Genomic DNA, 17,005 nt, shown 5'->3' with positions numbered 1-17,005 from the left:
CCCTTCCCTGCTCCTTGCTTCCAGACAGCTTTGGCCCACGCAGTGTATATCCCAAGCCTCTCCAAGAGGTCACCTGTGAACTCTTTTGTCTGGTTGACTTGGCCAACTAGTTCCCTTTTAACATCACGTACTTGGTTGCAAGCCTCCTTGTTCTTCCCACCCTTGAATTCAACCCGAACCCACGCGTGCTCAGCCGATCCAAGCTTATTCTCTGTGGCCATCTCTTCCGCAACGCTCTCACCGCCGGCCAAAGCATCCCTTCTTGGCTCCGTGTCTGGCTGGGAAGAGCTGGGCCCTGTTGGTGTCCGGGGAGGTCGTCTCCTGTAACGACCTTGCTCTTGGTTATTGTAATTTCTTTCTGTGTCAGCGTCGCGGAGGCCTCTGTCCTGATCTGAATCCGATCCAGCAGGCTGTCCGCGCTTCCCTAGTGAGATCCCCCTTCCCCGACACGATGGTAACCCAGGCACATCCTGCCGCGCGCCTGCTCTCCCTTTGCATTTCTTTGCGGTCTCTTGCATTGTTTCAGGGGCTGCGTTGCGGCCTCTGTCATTTCTCATCCCCGGGGAGTGCCCTCCCTCTCCGATCCAGTCTGACGGCTCCTCCACCATGTTTCTGCTGCCTCCGATGCCCAGTCTCACCTCCTGTACTGGTCGGCTGCGCTCCTCTGCCGGGCGCCCCTGGCTCCCCGCATTAGGGCGCTGCTATTTCAGCTAGGTTTGCTAGCAGCCTGCACATGGGCCTTTTATGGATGGTATCCCCTCCCTGGCTGCGGTTCTCATCAAATCAGGGCTTGTTTTCCCCTTGCTATCCATCGATCCCCGAGTGATCTGTCTCTACGGCATCTGATGCAAGCAACCCTCTGCTCACAAAAGCTTGTGCTATCCATCTCTGAGTGATTTAGTTTGGAAGGTGCAAATCCACCGTGCCCTCTGCCTGACTGACGTGGCATCCATCTGCTACCTTCCCCCCCGCTGTCTTTTCATCGCCAGCACTTCGTTTCCTCTTCATGTGTGTGCAAACCTGGTCACGCAGCTTTAATGACTCCTGGGCATGGAGGTCATGCAGCATTAATGACTCCCATTGGAGGAGTCTTTCTTCCATGCTTTCCTTGCACCAGTCTTTGAGGCATCTTTATTATCTTGTCATGCCTTCTCCTCATCGTCTCAATCAGAGCAGCGCCCACGTGCAGTGGTGGGGGGTAAAGACAGCAATACGCGGTGCATGGGGGATGTTACCCTTTGGGGGAATTAGCTTTCGCTGGTGGGGACAGTCGGCCGCTCTTCATTGTGGAGCAGGGATGGCTGCAGGGTTAGGGTGAGAGATGCACCCCCTGCTCGTGCCAGCATCTCCCAGAAGACTCAATCCCCTCCTAATTTCACTGGCCAAACTGCATCCCACCACGAAGCATCTCAGAGGAATTTGGAGGAAGTTGGACACGATGTTCCTAGACTACGGCCAAGGTGGCCCTGGGCTCTTCTCCACACTGGAAACACCAAGTGCCTGCAGGTCTCTGGCTTTGCAGTGCTAGGTTTCTTGATTAGCAGCTTATGTAGCCCTGGCACCCGAACCCTAACCCTAACCTTCATCTCCCCCTGTTTGCAGAAGAGTCAACAGAGATTGAGTGAGTTGCCCAAGGTCACGTGGGGAGTCAGTGACAGAGTCCCAGCTGTGCCCTCACTGCAACCCATCCCTGCTCTAGTTGGCTCCACGGCAAGTAATAGCAACATGCTGGTGGCCTCGCATCCCACAGCCGGAGGTGCCAGCCTGGGGCAGAGCACGGGTGAGGCTAGTGAGGCCGAGAGGCTGTGGGTGGGGGAGAGGATGTACTGGTTAATCCTGGTGAACTGCAGCATCTAGCCACATCAAAAAGCTCGGGCTGGGCAGGGAGTAGAGTTCGCCGTGTTGCAGCCAGCCCTGGCTGGGATCGGGGCCGTGCATCGCTTGTGATCCTGTAGCAAGGTGATTGCTTATGTGCCTTCTCCATCTCTGAGTCCATAATTTTCCCTGGGAACTGCCCTATGACCTTGCTATCTGCAGCCGTGAGTGACCGGCTCCCCGTTGCGATGTTCCCCTGGGCCCCAGTGTGCAGCCCTGACCCTGCGGGCTGGAAGATCCACCCACCCTCCCCTTTGCACAGGGACCTGTGCACGCCTCTCCTGCTAGCACACGTGGGGCATACCGGGTATGCCGATGCCAGATCCAACTGCACCAGGGCAGGGGTTATAAGTTTGCATGAAGACCCCAGCTCCACTGCGATCGGCGCTTTGAAGGCGATGAGGTGGAGCCTGGTAGGAAGTCTCTGCCCCTCCCGCGTTTGTGGCACCTGCTTCTGGAAAAACCCGGTCCAGAGCTGTTGCACGAGCTGCTCTTGCCCATCGCAACTCTGTCCTCTGTTTCCCGTCTGGATTGCACAAAGCGCTGGGGCCGCGGGTGGGGCGGATCCTCGGTGCAGATTCCCAACCCTTTCCAGGAATGGAGGAAGCGAGGTCCTGAGCTCAGAGGTTAGACGGGCCTGTCAGGTACTGGGTGATTATCACTCCCGGGCCAGGGTAGGATGTCTCCCCTGAGAATATCTTCCAGGGCCTGGCCTAGTGTATGTGTGCCCCATCCTGGGGACAGTCCCCGTGGGCTTCCTCCACATTTGCCTGCTTGCATAAGTGCCATCTTCATCCATGGGCCGTGGCAGACTCATGTGTGCACCATCAGCAGAGCGTCCCCCCCATGCAGGGCCAGGTCTGCGGGGTGCATTGCTGCGGTTGTGCCCCTCTTTAATACCTGCTCTATCCAAACTTTAAAACCATCTCCCTAGGAGGGGCAGTGGCATTTCTATTCAGGCGGCGCTGAGGGCCTCCCTTGACTTCATGGCTCATTGTCATCCCCATGATTCCTGCTAATCTCTCTCCCTCTGCAGGTGTTAACGACTCTCTCTCCTTTTCCATGGTCTTGATTTTCTGCTATTCAAACTAGTCTTTTCTTCTGCCGTTGTGCTGTCTGTCAGCGATTCCTGAGCAGGTCTCTTTTCCATTTCACAGCCCTGCAGACTGCTTTGAGCTGTAGCTAAAAACCCTTAACTCAGGGGCAGTCATACAAACTCAGGTGCATGAGTGAATATTAAAATGAGTTAATAAAATGACTGACAGTGAAATATGGGAGACATTGTCAAGAAGGCTATTTTTTTTTTCTTTTGTTTTGCAAATGTGAATAAGAGAAGTACATTTAATGATAATAATAAGACTATTGAAACAATTCTTATTTGACTATTTTTTGCTTGACGGTGTTTTAAAAATGTAATATATAAGTAGCAAATGTGTGTGCATTCCAGTGCAGTTATATTTGCTTTTGCTTTGCTAGTCAACGGAAAAAGGTAGTGCCAGGCCCCGTGCGTGTTGGCAAAGCTTGTAGTTTCTCTTTCACTAGAGAAAAATGTGTTGTGTCCCGTGGTGATGCAGCACACGGTCTGCACGCCCCTTTTCAAAATCCTAGAGCCGCCCATGCCCCTGCTTTTATCTAACCCCTTGCAGACGATCCTCGTTCAGCTCCTGGGCATGGTGACGGAAGACCTGGGGAGCGCGGCCACGACCTGGTTCCTTCTGCACGGACCGGCGTGGGCAGCCGGCTTCCCCCGTGGGCACCGTCTTGTCCCCCAGCGCTGCTCTTCGTATCCTCCTGTTTCCCAAAATGCATTCCCACCATTTAGGAGGATGCTGCTTCCTTCAGCCCCCCTTAAAACTGACAGCTGTTGCTTATAACTCCCACCCGCCTGGTCTCCCCCGGCCTCATGCTCTCCCCTCTTTCTGCCTGTCTGCGTCCATCCGGTCTGTTGTTGCCATCTACCTGGATTCTGGTTTTTGCTGGGGGGTGCATGTGCAGCACCTTGCACTGTGGGCCCGATTTCTGGGTTTTTAGGCTCGACTGCAACACGACAATGCAAGCACGGGCAGGGGGTCTGCCTGGGGGTCTGGGCTAGACCTGATGTGCTGTAGGGAGGAGATGGGGGGAGGACGGAGGGCGCTGGCATGTGGTCACAGGGCTGCTCCTGTTTCAGGGGCATGTGACACTAACACTTGCTAATCGACTTGTTTCTGTCCCCACGGGGCCTGGACAGAAATGATTAGGGGCCCGGGAGGCACGATTGATAAGGCAAGGCAGAGAAGTAGGGTCAGTTAGTCTGGAGAAGAGACGACTGAGCGGGGATGTGATCACAGTCTGCAAATCCCTGAGGGGCGATGATAGAGGCTGGAGACGGCCTTTTCTCTGTGACTGCAGGGGACAGGATTTGGATCAATGGGCTCAAGCTGCAGCAGGGGAAACTGAGGCTGGAGATGAGGAGGAACGTCCCGGCTCTGAGGTGGGTCCAGCATTGGAGAAGTTGCGGGATATCCGTCCCCAGAAGGAGCAGGTTGGATGGGATGGTCGAGCCCGGGGTGATCTTGTCTTGGACTAAATGGGACCTCATGAGGTCCCTCACAGCCCTGGTTTCTTGTGCTGCCACAGCGGTCGCTCAGGGCCCGTGTGCGGCCCTAGGAAGATCTCAGTCGTCGGGGTGTCGGGGTGTCGGACCGCCCCGGCAGGTCCTGGCTCTGGATGGAAGCCGCGTGCTTGTGACCTCTTCCCGCTCCTGGGACCTCAGCGGCCCGGCCATCCCCTGTCCTTTCCCAGAGGGTGGAGCACGAGATGAGGCTTGCTGCACCTCTGCTATTCCACGGTACGAGCCCGGACACACGTGCTTACCCCGGGGTAAGTGAAAGCCGGCCTGCACCCACACGACAGGGCTCCGGCAGAAGATTTCAGCCTGCTCCTGGAGACGAGAGGAACGTCCTTTGCTCTCAAGCTCACCCCCTGGCTTGTGGTGCTATTACCAGCTCATTAAATGAACTAATCTCTAAGGTCCTGGATCTTAGCTGGACTTGGGGACTTCATCTTCCCTGACTGTCTCCCCAAAAGCAGTCACAGCAGTGTGGACGGGTGCAGGTTCCCAACCGTGGGTCTGGGGTGAGGCCTCCAGCCCCTTTCCCCAGGCAGCGGAGGGATGCACCTTTCCCCCAGGGAGGGACCGTGAGAAAATCCTCCCGGGGACAGACATTGCTCAAAACCTTGTGAATTGCTGCTAAAGGGCCTGGTGCTCCCCAGCTCTCAGCCTGCTCCGCCGTGCCCCGGGCTGCAGCACAACCCTGCACGCTGCACCTCGGCAGGTTCGCAAAACACCGGGCCTCGTCCTCGATCGGCGTGGGAGAGCTGGCGATGGATGCTGCCGGGTTGCGTGCCAGCGCCGGCGCTGCTTTGTGCATTTGTCCGTGACCCAGAAAAGGGGCATGCACCGAAGTGAGGGAATTGGCAGCTGGAGTGATGGAGGGGAATCGGAGCTGGCAAGGCAGTCCTGGGGACTTGCCCTGGCTGGAAATCACAGCAGTCCGTGGCACGGCTCCGAATTAGCTGCACGGTCAGGAAAGACATCCGGGCATTGCCGGACTGCTCCATGCCAGGCTCTGGGGGGACACACGGCTGCAACGGGGCAAGCAAAGCTGTGCGTTTAGGGGAGGGATGGCGTGGAAAAGATCCTCCTGTCGGTACCTGAACCTCAGGGAAGCCGTGTGCCCAGGTAGCAGGGGGGTCAGAGAGAGCAGGGATTGTGAACACAGCCGAAAATGTTGTGATGCCTCTTTATAAATCCACGGGGCATCCACGCCTTTTGCATCTCAAAAAGGAGAGGGGAGAACTGGAGACGGGCAACAAGGATGCTGAGAGCTGCGGAGGGAGACTAATGTCATGGGGCCAGGCCCGGTCAGTTCGGAAGAGGGATGCTTGAGGGAGGACATAAGAGTTTACCGAATAGTAAAGGGCGAAGAGAAAGTCACTAGGGATTTATTACTGCCACGAGCATGAGTCACGACATGAAACCAGTAGCAGGCAGTTTAAAATGAACCAAAGGCAGTTCTTTTTCACCCAGGGTGGCATTAAAGGGTGGGATTCGTGGCCACCAGATGTGGTGGGAGATGTGCTGGGAGCCAGATTCACCAAGACACTGGGCACATCCTTGGAGGAAAGGGGCACCGGTCACTATGGAGCAGGGAGAGGGGCACGGTTTCTGCAGCAGACTTTCTAGACCTTAAATGCTGCCGGGGAGAGAGGAGCGGGGGGACACCCCTGGGCAGACCCCGGTCGCTCTCCCTTCCAGCTTCTGCTCGCTGCCGCCGTGGGATGCGGGAGATGGGGCAAGACGGACCTGGGGTCTGACCCCGTCCGTGGCAATTTTATGGGTCTAGAAACAGCTCCTGTATGAAGGGGAACTGGAAACGCTGAGATCATCAGTGCTGGAGAGAGAGGGCAGGAGGGAGCGATGGAAACCTCCGAAGTAGCCTGTGGTCTGGGGAAAGGGGACTAGGCCGGTCTGCGCTCCTTGTCTCACGACGTCGGAAAGGTGGCATGCGTGGCCGGCTAACGGAGCTGGCGTCCCGCTCTGATGCATTGGCCGGTGCAACTCCATGCCGTGCAGCGCTGGGGCTGACGAGCTGGGTGGGGCTGGGACAGCGATGTGGGGCGGTCCACAGCTGTCATTGCAGCCCTGACAAAGCAAGGCAGGTCCCTGGGTGCAGATCATCGCACCCCCTTCTTGTGCGGGGTCTGAGACATCTGCAGCAGACCGGACCCAAGGAAGTGGGGTCCGTGGGTCCGATCCCCGCTGGCGGTTCCTGGCTCTGTCAGCCAGATGCTGGCAGCAGCGATGCCTCCCCGACACGAGCGGCTGCGGATGGCAGCGTGAATCCCACCCAGCAGGCTGGATTTTCAAGCTCCTTCGGGGACAGCTCCCTGCTTTCACTGATCAGATGAAGTTCACTGCATCTGAAAGCTTGTGCTCCTTGTATATATCTTATATCGGGTTAGTCCGCGTGGTACATCTCTACCCTGCCTTCTGGCAACTCCCTGCTGTCAGGGCTGTCACCGGGGTCGCTGACTGCTCCAGCCCCCGAGCAGACCTCTGATTCAGGGTCTTTCAGGCAGAGAATTCAGGACCGCCATCGTTGCAGCTGCCTTTTCTGGGCACGGTGAGCTGTTGTGGTTTCCCTTCTCCAGAAAGGATATTGGGGTGTGGGGGATGTGCAGCAGGGCAGTCAGGGGCTGGGGGATGCTCTTTGCTGGGGAAAAAAATGGGGCTTGTTGGCTGTAGAGAGAAGAGTGGAGAGGACTGAGCTGTCCAGAACAGATCGATGGCAGGTCCCACCGGGTCTCTTCTGGGCCTGGCACTGTTTAGCTTGTCTGGTTGTGACTGGGATGCAAGAAAGACCGGGGCTGGTTTTCTTCTGTATCTTCATCAGTGACCCGGAAGATGGGATGCAATGAACCCACAGCAAGTTTGCAGATGACACCAAGCTGCGGGGAGTAGTAGACACGCTGGAGGGTCAGGCTAGGATTCAGAGAGACCTCAACAAGTTGGAGGATTGGGCCAAAAGAAATCTCATGAGGTTCAACAAGTCCTGCACTGAGGAGGGAGCAGTCCCATGCACCGGTGCAGGCTGGGGTGCGGGCTGGGCAGCAGCTCTGCAGAAAAGGACCTGGGGGGACAGTGGGAAATAAGCTGAACAGGAGCCAGCAGTGTGCCCTCGGTGCCGAGAAGGCGACCGGCATCCTGGGCTGCATCGGTAGGTTTGTTGCCAGCACATCGAGGGACGTGATTCTTCCCCTCTATTCAGCACTGGGGAGGCCACATCTGGAGTCCTGAGTCCAGCTGTGGGCCCCCACTGCAGAAAGGATGTGGACACATTGGACAGAGCCCAGTGGAGGGCAATGAAAATGGTTATGGAGCTGGGGGACAGGACTAGTGAGGAGAGGAGGAGGGAAATGGGCCGATTGAGTCTGCAGAAGAGAAGACCGAGGGGGATTGAATAGCAGCCTTCACCTCCCTGCAGGGGGGCTGCAAAGAGGATGGAGCTGGGCTGGTCTCAGTGGACAAGGAGCAATGGGCTTGAGCTGCAGCAAGGGAAGCCTGGCCTGTGGGGCACGGGGTGGGCCATTGTACCACTGCTTGACATGGGTCAGATCTGGGCTAAGGTCTGCGTGTTGTATTACAAAGAGGATGGTCCAGGGAGGGTCCAGAGCAGAGCAACACAGGAGATAGGACCTGGGAAGCCTACTGCATGCGAAGGGGTTGCAGGCCCTGGGAACATCCTGCCTGGGGGAAAGGAGGTGCGGGGGCCATGATAGCAGCCTTCAGTCTTGGCAAGGCATCCACAGAGAAGAGGGCGAGTCGCTCTCCTCTTGCCTCTCAGCAAGCACTTCCTCGCGGTCAGGGCAGTTAGACCCACTGCCGGGGCCGGGGGGCGGAGGAGCCTGTCTGGGGTGGGTGAGGCGCAGAGCAGCTGCATCGCTGCAGGGGTGGAGTAGGAGAAATGGGTCGCACCCGGCCTGGGCAGCTGTGCTTGGCAGCGCTAGGAGGAATAAATATCTGCACGACGACCGTGCAGCATGAGCAGGTCATGGAAAGGATCGCATCAAGTGTCTGGCTTTGCTCGCAGGGCACGGATCCAGTGGACATGGGCCTGAGCCGGCCTGGAGATGCCTCCGTCCCTGAGACAGTGTTGAAGCTTTGCACGCCCCTGTGCGTGTCAGCTGAATGCACTGCCGCTCCCTTCCTGCCTTTGTCCTGCTGCTTTGAACCCACGGGCGACTTGCCCTGGGTTTCTCTCTCGTGCAGTGGCCTTTCCTGTCCCAGTGCCGCAGCCGGGAGGTCATCCAGACCTGCCCTCTCCTCTCCACCCTCCGGCGGGATGCACGGAGCCAGCAGCACTCGTGTTAGGAGGTCCGGAGATCCCCCCCCGCCCCCCATCCCACTCTCTAGGATAGGAAGGCGTGGGCTGGGCAGCACTGGGAGGTGGACGCATCCCACAGCCCCATCCCCATCCCTAGCCAGGCTCCTATTTCGACCTGGAGGAGGTGGGGGAAGGGTTAAGCCATTCCCAACTCCCCCCACCCACAACAGCGGGTGAAGGAAACCCTGTCGCAGTGAGTCCCCAGGGTGTCTTCTGCAGCAGCTTGCAGCTTGCGGGCATCTGCAGCAGAGAGGGGTCTAGTCCTCCGGCCCCTTCCCAGGCTTGGCGCCTCGGCACGGCTGCTCTCAGCAGGCCATCTCGCACTGAAAAGCCCTTTTCTTCCCATGCAGAGGCAGGGGGGAGGATGCTGGGCCCTGGGCGCCGCGCCAGCTCATCTGAATGGCTCTCTGCACAGCCCGCGTTGCTGCGATGGAAGGTGTCTCCCGGCCTGTGCAGCCTGGCTCCTACTTCTGGTCCCCGCACGGCCTCCGCGGCCTGCCAAGGGGCAACGCTTCCTGCAGCCACGGCCCTCGGGGAGGCGAAGGGCAGGGGAGCGGGCTCTGGAGCCGGCACGGAGGCTGTGAGCGCCTGTGTGCAGCACGGATGACGCCGCGTGCAGCTTTGCATCATTTTCAGCAACTGCGGCTCTGCAGGCACAGGCTGAAGCTGGTGGCAGAGCTGCCATGAAGCCCTGCCGTGCCTGCCCAGCCCCTTCCTCCACCCCAGCCCCTTGCCCGAGGCCACATGCACCCACCCTTGGCCTGAAATGCTCCTCCAGAGCATCCAGGCCCCTTGCAAGGTGCATGCATGTATTTGTGCGTGCGTGCGTGTGTGTGTGTATGTGGGGGGAGGGGGGATGGTATCTCTGTTGCTGCAAGCTCTTCAGCTCCCTGGAGACCTCCTTTGTTGTCAGCTGAGAGCCGTGTCTTCCCTGGCCTCTTGTCTCCAACTTGCAGGATGCTATTGTATATTGTCAGCTGCCACCTCCTCCCCACCCAGACACGGCTGCATTTCATGCCTCTGCAGAGCTTGCACTGTGCAGCGCTGGGACTCTTTGCTCCCCACTGCCTCTGCAGTAAAGGAGCTAGGACGTGGTTTTAGGGAGGAGCTGTGCCCGTTCACGTCGCAGGGGTGGAGGGAGGATGGGGCCTGGCTGGGTGCGGTGGAGAGGATGTTTTCAGCATTGCTCCATGTGTCAGGGGGTGTCAAGCCTCCCCCAGAGGCGCTGGGTGCTGTAGCCCAGGCTGGGGATGGGACCTGGGCCGTGACAATGCTCCTGCTGGGACCCTGTGCTCAGGGTCAGACCCACGCTGCACTGGGGGCAGGAAGGGATTTCCCCCCTTGATCAGGCCAGTCTGGACCTGGGGGGGGGTTGCCTTCTTCTGCAGCGGGGGCACAGCCTCTGCCTGGGGTCTCGAGCATCCTTTGCAGCAGCAGGATGTTGGCCTCCCCTGCTGTCCTTGTGGCAGGGCCGGGGGCGATGCGGGGGGCTGTGTTGGGGTGATGGTGTCGTGCTGCTCGGAGGTCGGACAGTGGGTTTGTCTGGGCTGGTTTGCACGGGGCTGATCCTGCGCCAGGCAGCGCTTGGACTAGGCGTGACCCCCACAGCTCCTTTCCAGCCCCACTTTTTGGTGGTTCTGGGATTGCAAGCTGGAGATGCATGGCCCTGGCGGGCTTGGATAGCCCAAGGATGATACCCCCCTCGCCCCCATCCCCTCATTCACTAGCATTACACCTGTTAGCAGGGCTGAAGTGGCTGTGGTGGGTTTTGCCTGCCCTCCCCCGTTTGCTGGGCCAGGTGCCCAGTTCATCCCTGCGGGGTTTGTCTCCATCCTCTGCATCGTTGCTGCTCCCCTAGGACCAGGCCCGGAGGCCAAGCTGCCCAGGGACCCCGAAGCACTGGAGGGATTAGCTGGCCATGCCGTCCTGGGGTGCTGCGCACCTTGCAACTCCAGACTGCACTTGAGGTCTGGAGCTGTCTCCTGCTACAGGTCCTGTGGGGTTAATCTCAGCCTCGCTGGCTGGACACGGCTAAGCAGCATCTCTGCACACAGGATCCCGGGCACTTCTGACCCCAAATGCTTCTGCCCTATGGGATGGAGCTGCTCCGAGGACCCAGACCTGCCCTGCATCCTGGGCCCTGGGTTTGCTACGTCCTTAGAGCTCGGTCAGACCCACGGAGGAGAAAGATGCTGTAGAAATGCAGCTCTCTCAGCTGCCGCGGCTGCAGCAGCAAGCACCGGCTGAGCTCTGAGCTCGCCTCCTTTTGCAGCAGGGATTCCCACCCGACCGTATCCGTGTTGCAGCCCCCCTTCTCCCCTGGTGCAGATTTGCTTCTGGTCATTGAGAGCATGTATCTGGGGCGTGGTGGGAGAGGAGCGGGTGCCCCGTGGCTGTGAGTCAGAGCCGGCGTCTGTCTCTTGGCTCGTGCCGCGTTCCTGCCAAGGGGTGAGTCACGGAGCCAGAGGCAGCCGAGCTGGAAAAGGTTGGTCAGGCCCCGCGCCTGGCTTGCATCCTGCTCATCTCTGAGCCTGCGTGCTGCTGGGGCCCTCTCCCGATGGAGCGTGGGCCCGTGGGATGATCTGTGTCAGAGCCTCGTGGCTGGGCTCCCAGGGACATGCCCGTGTGCGCCACACCTGCGGCATCTGCTGGCAGGGCTCGTGTTTCAGCTGGCGCCGGCTCCTGGGACCCGGTGTCCTGGCTCAGGCATGTTAGGGGTGGGAAACCATACCGCAGGCTCACCCCGTCGCATCCCCCGCGCTGGTCCTCAGCCCTCTCGCTGGGTGCTTGTGCCACCTCTGCGCTGCTCTGACCCCGTCCTCATCCAGCCGCGGCTTGGAGCCCTCCAGCAAAGCAGACCCTGCTGCTGGGGCTCTGCCAGGCTGCCTCATTGCCTCCTCAAGTCTCTGTCTGCCTGTCTGTCTGTCTGCACCTCTCCAGGGAAGCAATCCCACCTCCTCCGACTCCTTTTCTGCCATGTGTCAGGTGTGGGTTGTTTTTTTAAAGCCTCCCCCAGAGGCACTGGGTGCAGCCCAGGCTGAGGATGGGAGTGGGCTGTTCTGGCACCAACCCCGCAGGGTCCTGGCTGGAGGGTCTTGCCCCTGCACTCAGAGGTCGGACACGGGGTTTGTCCGGGCGGGTTTGCACAGGGCTGACCCTGCCTCAGGCCGGGGTTGGGCTAGCTGTGGCCTCTGGAGCTCCCTGCCAGCCCCAGGGGAGACAGCCCAGCTCAGGGATGGTGCAGGGCAGAGGGGAGGCTGGACTGTGCGGTGCACGGAGGGCACGTGGCTGAGGGCTGCTGCTGGCTGTCTGGGGCCGTCCCCCCCTCCGTGCACTGGTCCTAACTGGCATGTTTAGGATGCACAGGGCTGCTGCCCATCCGTGCTACTTCCCCACACATGTCCCTGGGATGCACTGGCCCTCTGCTCACTCCAGCGGCTTTGCCATCCAGCCTCCCACCCTGCACTCGGCCTGGGCTGCAGTGTGTCCCGCAGGGAGCTGGGGGGAGAAAGCACCCCCAGCCATGCTCTCCCCAGGGGCGTTTGCTGGGGATGGAGATGCCTTGGCTCAGGTGAGCCCCTGGGGGCTGGGCAATTTGCTGCTGGGTGCCGTGCTCCGAGCCCAGGCCGTTTTGGGCACGTGGGGTAGGATGGCAGGTCCGTGCAGCAGCACCAGGATGAGAGGAAGCAGTGAGGGTTCGGGCAGCTGACGGGCACTATATGGCATGCCTGTGTCGGGGGCACCAAATGCCTGTGAAATGCAGGATACTGGTAGCCTTCTTGGCACCAAGGGCACACTGCTGTCTCCTATTCAGCTTTTTGCCCCCTGTCCCCCCAGGTCCTTGTCTGCAGAGCTGCTGCCCAGCCCGTCACCCCCAGCCTGCACCGGTGCATGGGGTTGCTCCATCCTAAGTGCAGGACTTTCACTGGTCCCTGTTGAACCTCAAGAGATTTCTTTTCCAATCCTCCCAACTTTTCAAAGTCTCTCTGAATCCTTTCCCTAGCCTGCAGTGCATCCACTACTCTCCCCAACTTGGTGTCATCCGTGAGCTTGCTGAGGGCGCGCCGCATCCCATCTTCCAGGTCATTGATGAAGATATTGAACAAAACCGACCCCACTTGATACCGGTTGCCGATTAGACCTTGAGCCATTGATCACTACCTGTGGAGCTTGATGATCCAGCCAGTTTCTATCCACCTTACAATTCATTATCCAACCTGGACTTCCTCAACTTGGCTGTGAAAACGCTGTGGGAGGCTGCAAGTCATCGTGAATTTGCTGAATTCTCCAGATTTCCCTCCAGTCTCTACCCTATATTTATAGTTGTCTCAGTCTAAATATGATAATGCATGTTCTCTGGTTGGTTTTGTTGCACTGAAACGCTGGGGATAGGACAGACCCAGACGTCTGGTAGACTTGGAAGGTGTCAATTAGTTGGGATTTATGGGGCAGTAAAAGGGAGGGTTTCTTATCTGCTTCCCTCTCCCTGTTGTGCGATGCTGTTCTGCGCTGCCCTGTTTCTTGTGTCCTTTATTTCTCTGACAAGGCTGTCTTGTTTTTTTTTTACAAACAATTAAAGAATCTTTGTAAAAAGGCATCAATTCTAGCAAAAAGCACGCTCAGTTACACCCGTCACTGCTAGTGCTACTGATGGTTTAAGATGCAGCTGTGGTATTTGGATTACTGAAGGCACCGTCTTTCCGGACAAGTAGCCGTACAGGCCTTGTGCTCTGCTGACTGTGATCTCAATGCCGCTTTCTCTGCTTTTTTCCTTTCCTTTACTGACCAGCCTGGCTCGCTCTCCGGTCACTCAGAAACAGGATTTGGGGCTTTCTGCTTGAAAATGACCCAGGCTGGCAGCGGGCTGCCCAGCACTGGCTGCTTGTGGTGGGTGCCAAAGGGCTGGGTGCAGCCCGGAGGGGAGGCTGCAGGACCTGGGTGTGTTTCACGATATCTGCAGGGTTTTGGTTGGTCTAAGGACATAGGCAGACAAGGTTATTTGGGTAGATGTGATATCTTTTATTAGACCAACTCATTAAGGGATTGGACACATCCTTGGAAGAAAGGAGCCTTGGTAGCTATGGAGCAGGGAGCGAGGGGCACGGGCTCTGCATCAGAGCTTCCTGGACCTGCAATGCTGGAGGCCTGTCCCCAGAGGTGACCCTGACCCGCTGTGTCTTGTGTCTTTGCAGGTGCGGGAACCCCCCCTTGTGAGATGTGCTCCCCCCGTGCCGCCTGCACGCCCCGCACGCTCCATGGGTAGTGCCGGCCTGGCCGCTGCCCTGCGCCGCCATGGATAGCCCGCCCAAGCTGACCGGCGAGACGCTCATTGTCCATCACATCCCCCTGGTGCATTGCCAGGTCCCCGACCGGCAGTGCTGCAGCGGGGGCAAGCGGACCAACCCCTTCTGCCCGCCGGAGCTGGGCATCACGCGGGCCACGGCCTTGTCGGACCGTGACCTCTCTCAGGCCGACTCCCTGGTTTACAGCAGCCTGCTCCAGGCCGCGGAGGTGCCGGCCGAGGCCGCCGAGAGACAGGAGGGCAAAGCCAGGGACCTCGCTGCCCCAAAGCGGCACAACCCTTTCCTCCTGTGCGACGGCGACGACCGCGGCCTCTTTGGTGATGACGGGGGCCAGAAATCCTTCCACTTGCACAGCTCCCTGGTGACCGGCAAGCCGCCCTTCCACCTGCACGACACCGGGCCCATCGTGAAGCCGTGGCAAGCGGCCAGCCGCGCCGGTGTGGTGGATGGGCAGGAGGACAGGCTGGCGGGTGACACCGCCCCAAAGAGGCACAACGCCAACCGGTGTCGCATGGCTGCCGAGCGCATGGAGCTGGACGAGTGCCCCTGCCTGCGCGGGGGCCCCGCCGGCTTCTCCTTCGATCTCGGCGATGCCGAGTGGGGTCCCGGCGGCGTCGAGGAGCCGGCCGGGAACGCCGGCGTGCCGCGTAGCCGGAGCTGCAGCTGCTCCAGCGCGGAGCTGCAGGCCTGCCGGTGCTACAGCACCTCGAGCCAGTCGGAGCTGGCGGACCAGCCGATGGGCTACGTCAGCGACTCGTCCTGCAACAGCTCGGACGGGGTGCTGGTCAACTTCAGCACCCTGTATCACAAGATGAGCGGGCACTCGCGCTCCAACCTCAACTCGGCCCCGCTGTCCTGCGACTCCTCCTTCTGCAGCCACTCGGACACGGGCGCCTTCTACCTGGACCTGCAGCCCTCGCCCACCGAATCCAAGATGTCCTGCGAGTCTCACGGCCCCGACAGCGGGGGGAAGCCGTGCGGCTGCCGCCACGCCGCCTCCCCGGTGCTGGATGCCAACTGCAACTCCTACCACCTGCCCTGCGAGCCCTGCGCGGCCGACGGCTCCGACCTCACCTCCTGCTTCCAGAGCCAGGCCCGGCTCGTCGTGGCCACCCAGAACTACTACAAGCTGGTCACGTGCGACTTGTCTTCCCAGTCCTCGCCCAGCCCAGCTGGCTCGTCCATCACCAGCTGCTCCGAGGACCACACCAAAGGCAGCCCGGCGCAGCCCACCGAGTACTACTTGTTCCGGCGGCCGGAGCTGAAGCCGGAGGAGGGAGGGCAGGGTGCGGCGGCAGGGGAGGTGGAGGGCAACGTGATTGAGGGCCAAGTCTATGTCAACGTGTCGCCCCCCAACCTCAATGCCGGCCGGCAGCGCTCGCGGAGCTACGACCGGAGCCTGGACCGGAGCCCCACGAGCCGGCTGGGCTCTCTGGAGCGCATGCTGAGCTGCCCGGTGAAGCTGAGTGAGAGCCCTGCACTGGCCCTGCAGAGCTCCCCGCCGAAGCGCGTTACCTCCTTTGCCGAGCTGGCCAAGGGCCGGAAGAAGAACGGGGCTTCTCCGCCGCTTCGCACCAGCGGCGACTCCTCGCTGGAGTTCTCCCCCATCCCCGAGTCGCAGCGCGACGGCCCGGCCTTCCCCGAGGACAGAGCCCGGCGCAGCCAGAGTCTTCCACCCTTGCCCTTCATGCACGGGATGCACCGCAGCTGCGAGGGCTACCGCCTGGACCATGCCTTTGAGGACGGCCTGGTGGCCGGTGCCGGCCAGGACGCAAGCACCGGTGACATGCTGTCCGGCAGCCATGGGGCAGGTGAGTGAGTCTTTAGCGCCAGCTTCTTGGGCAGCCCGGGGGATCTCGGGGTGGATGGTAAACCTTGTCTAGCCAGGCCAGGCCAGGCCAGCTGCATTGCTTCCCCCTCCCCAGCTGCGCCCACCCCCTGCCGGGCTTTTGGCACCGGGATGCTGGCCCTGTGCTGGGCAGACGTGGGATGGGGCCCGTGGCCTAGGTATCCCGTGTCACAGTGCAGCAAGGAGACATGATGGTCCCTGCACCAGGATGCACTGACTCTTGCAGACCGCAGCCCAGCTCATGCAGCCCCGTGCACTGCAGTCGACTGTCCCACCCCTCTGCAGGGCTCCCACGAGCTCCCCTGCATCCCTAGTGCCACGTCTCCCTGGCAGGACTGGCTGCAGGGCCTCGCTCCCTGGACGAGAATGTCCTCCCATCGCTCCTGTACCAGCCTGTGTCCTAGGGATGGATCCGGTGGCTGGGGCTGGATGGAGCCCAGCCCCTGCCCCAAGCATGTCCCTTGCACCGCCAGCCTGGCCTTGTTGCCCCATCTGCCCGTGGGAAGGTGTCCAGCCACAGGACAGACAGGCCCATGCATCCACATCCAGCTCCATCCCTTGCCGTCTCCCCACTTGCTCTGCCTGGTTTTCTCTTTCCATCTCTCCCTTTCTTGCACCATCTCTCCCTTTTTTGCACGGGATCAGGGGGAGATTAACCCCTTCCACACTAGTACGAGCCGGGTCGCGGGCTGGCCGTGCCTCTGATGCTCGGGCCCCTGGCCCTCTCCCACAGGCGGTGGCGCGGACAGCTCCATCCCTTGCCGTCTCCCCACTTGCTCTGCCTGGTTTTCTCTTTCCATCTCTCCCTTTCTTGCACCATCTCTCCCTTTTTTGCACGGGATCAGGGGGAGATTAACCCCTTCCACACTAGTACGAGCCGGGTCGCGGGCTGGCCGTGCCTCTGATGCTCGGGCCCCTGGCCCTCTCCCACAGGCGGTGGCGCGGACAGCAAGCCCGTGGTGCGCTACAGCAAGGACCAGCGCCCCACCACGCTGCCCATCCAGCCCTTCGTGTTCCAGCACCACTTCAGCAAGCCGCCCAAGGCCCGC

At 60.1% G+C, this 17,005-nt stretch overlaps 1 protein-coding gene across 1 annotated transcript in view; it reads left to right on the top strand.

Annotated features, from left to right (window-relative positions):
* Window positions 1–12,807: 12,807 nt before the first annotated feature.
* RUSC2 (RUN and SH3 domain containing 2) overlaps window positions 12,808–17,005 on the top strand; it is a 13,128-nt gene continuing 8,930 nt past the window's right edge. The window contains 3 exon segments of the mRNA XM_025207474.1: window positions 12,808–12,886; window positions 13,997–15,918; window positions 16,890–16,999. Coding sequence (XP_025063259.1) covers window positions 14,097–15,918; window positions 16,890–16,999 — 1,932 coding nt within the window. The 5' untranslated portion in view covers window positions 12,808–12,886; window positions 13,997–14,096.

This window comes from Alligator sinensis, unplaced genomic scaffold (genome assembly GCF_000455745.1).
Source record: "Alligator sinensis unplaced genomic scaffold, ASM45574v1 scaffold783_1, whole genome shotgun sequence".
Classification (NCBI taxonomy): Eukaryota; Metazoa; Chordata; order Crocodylia; family Alligatoridae; genus Alligator; species Alligator sinensis.
The sequence above is the reverse complement of the archived record's forward strand: the minus strand, read 5'-3'. Positions and strand labels throughout refer to the sequence as shown.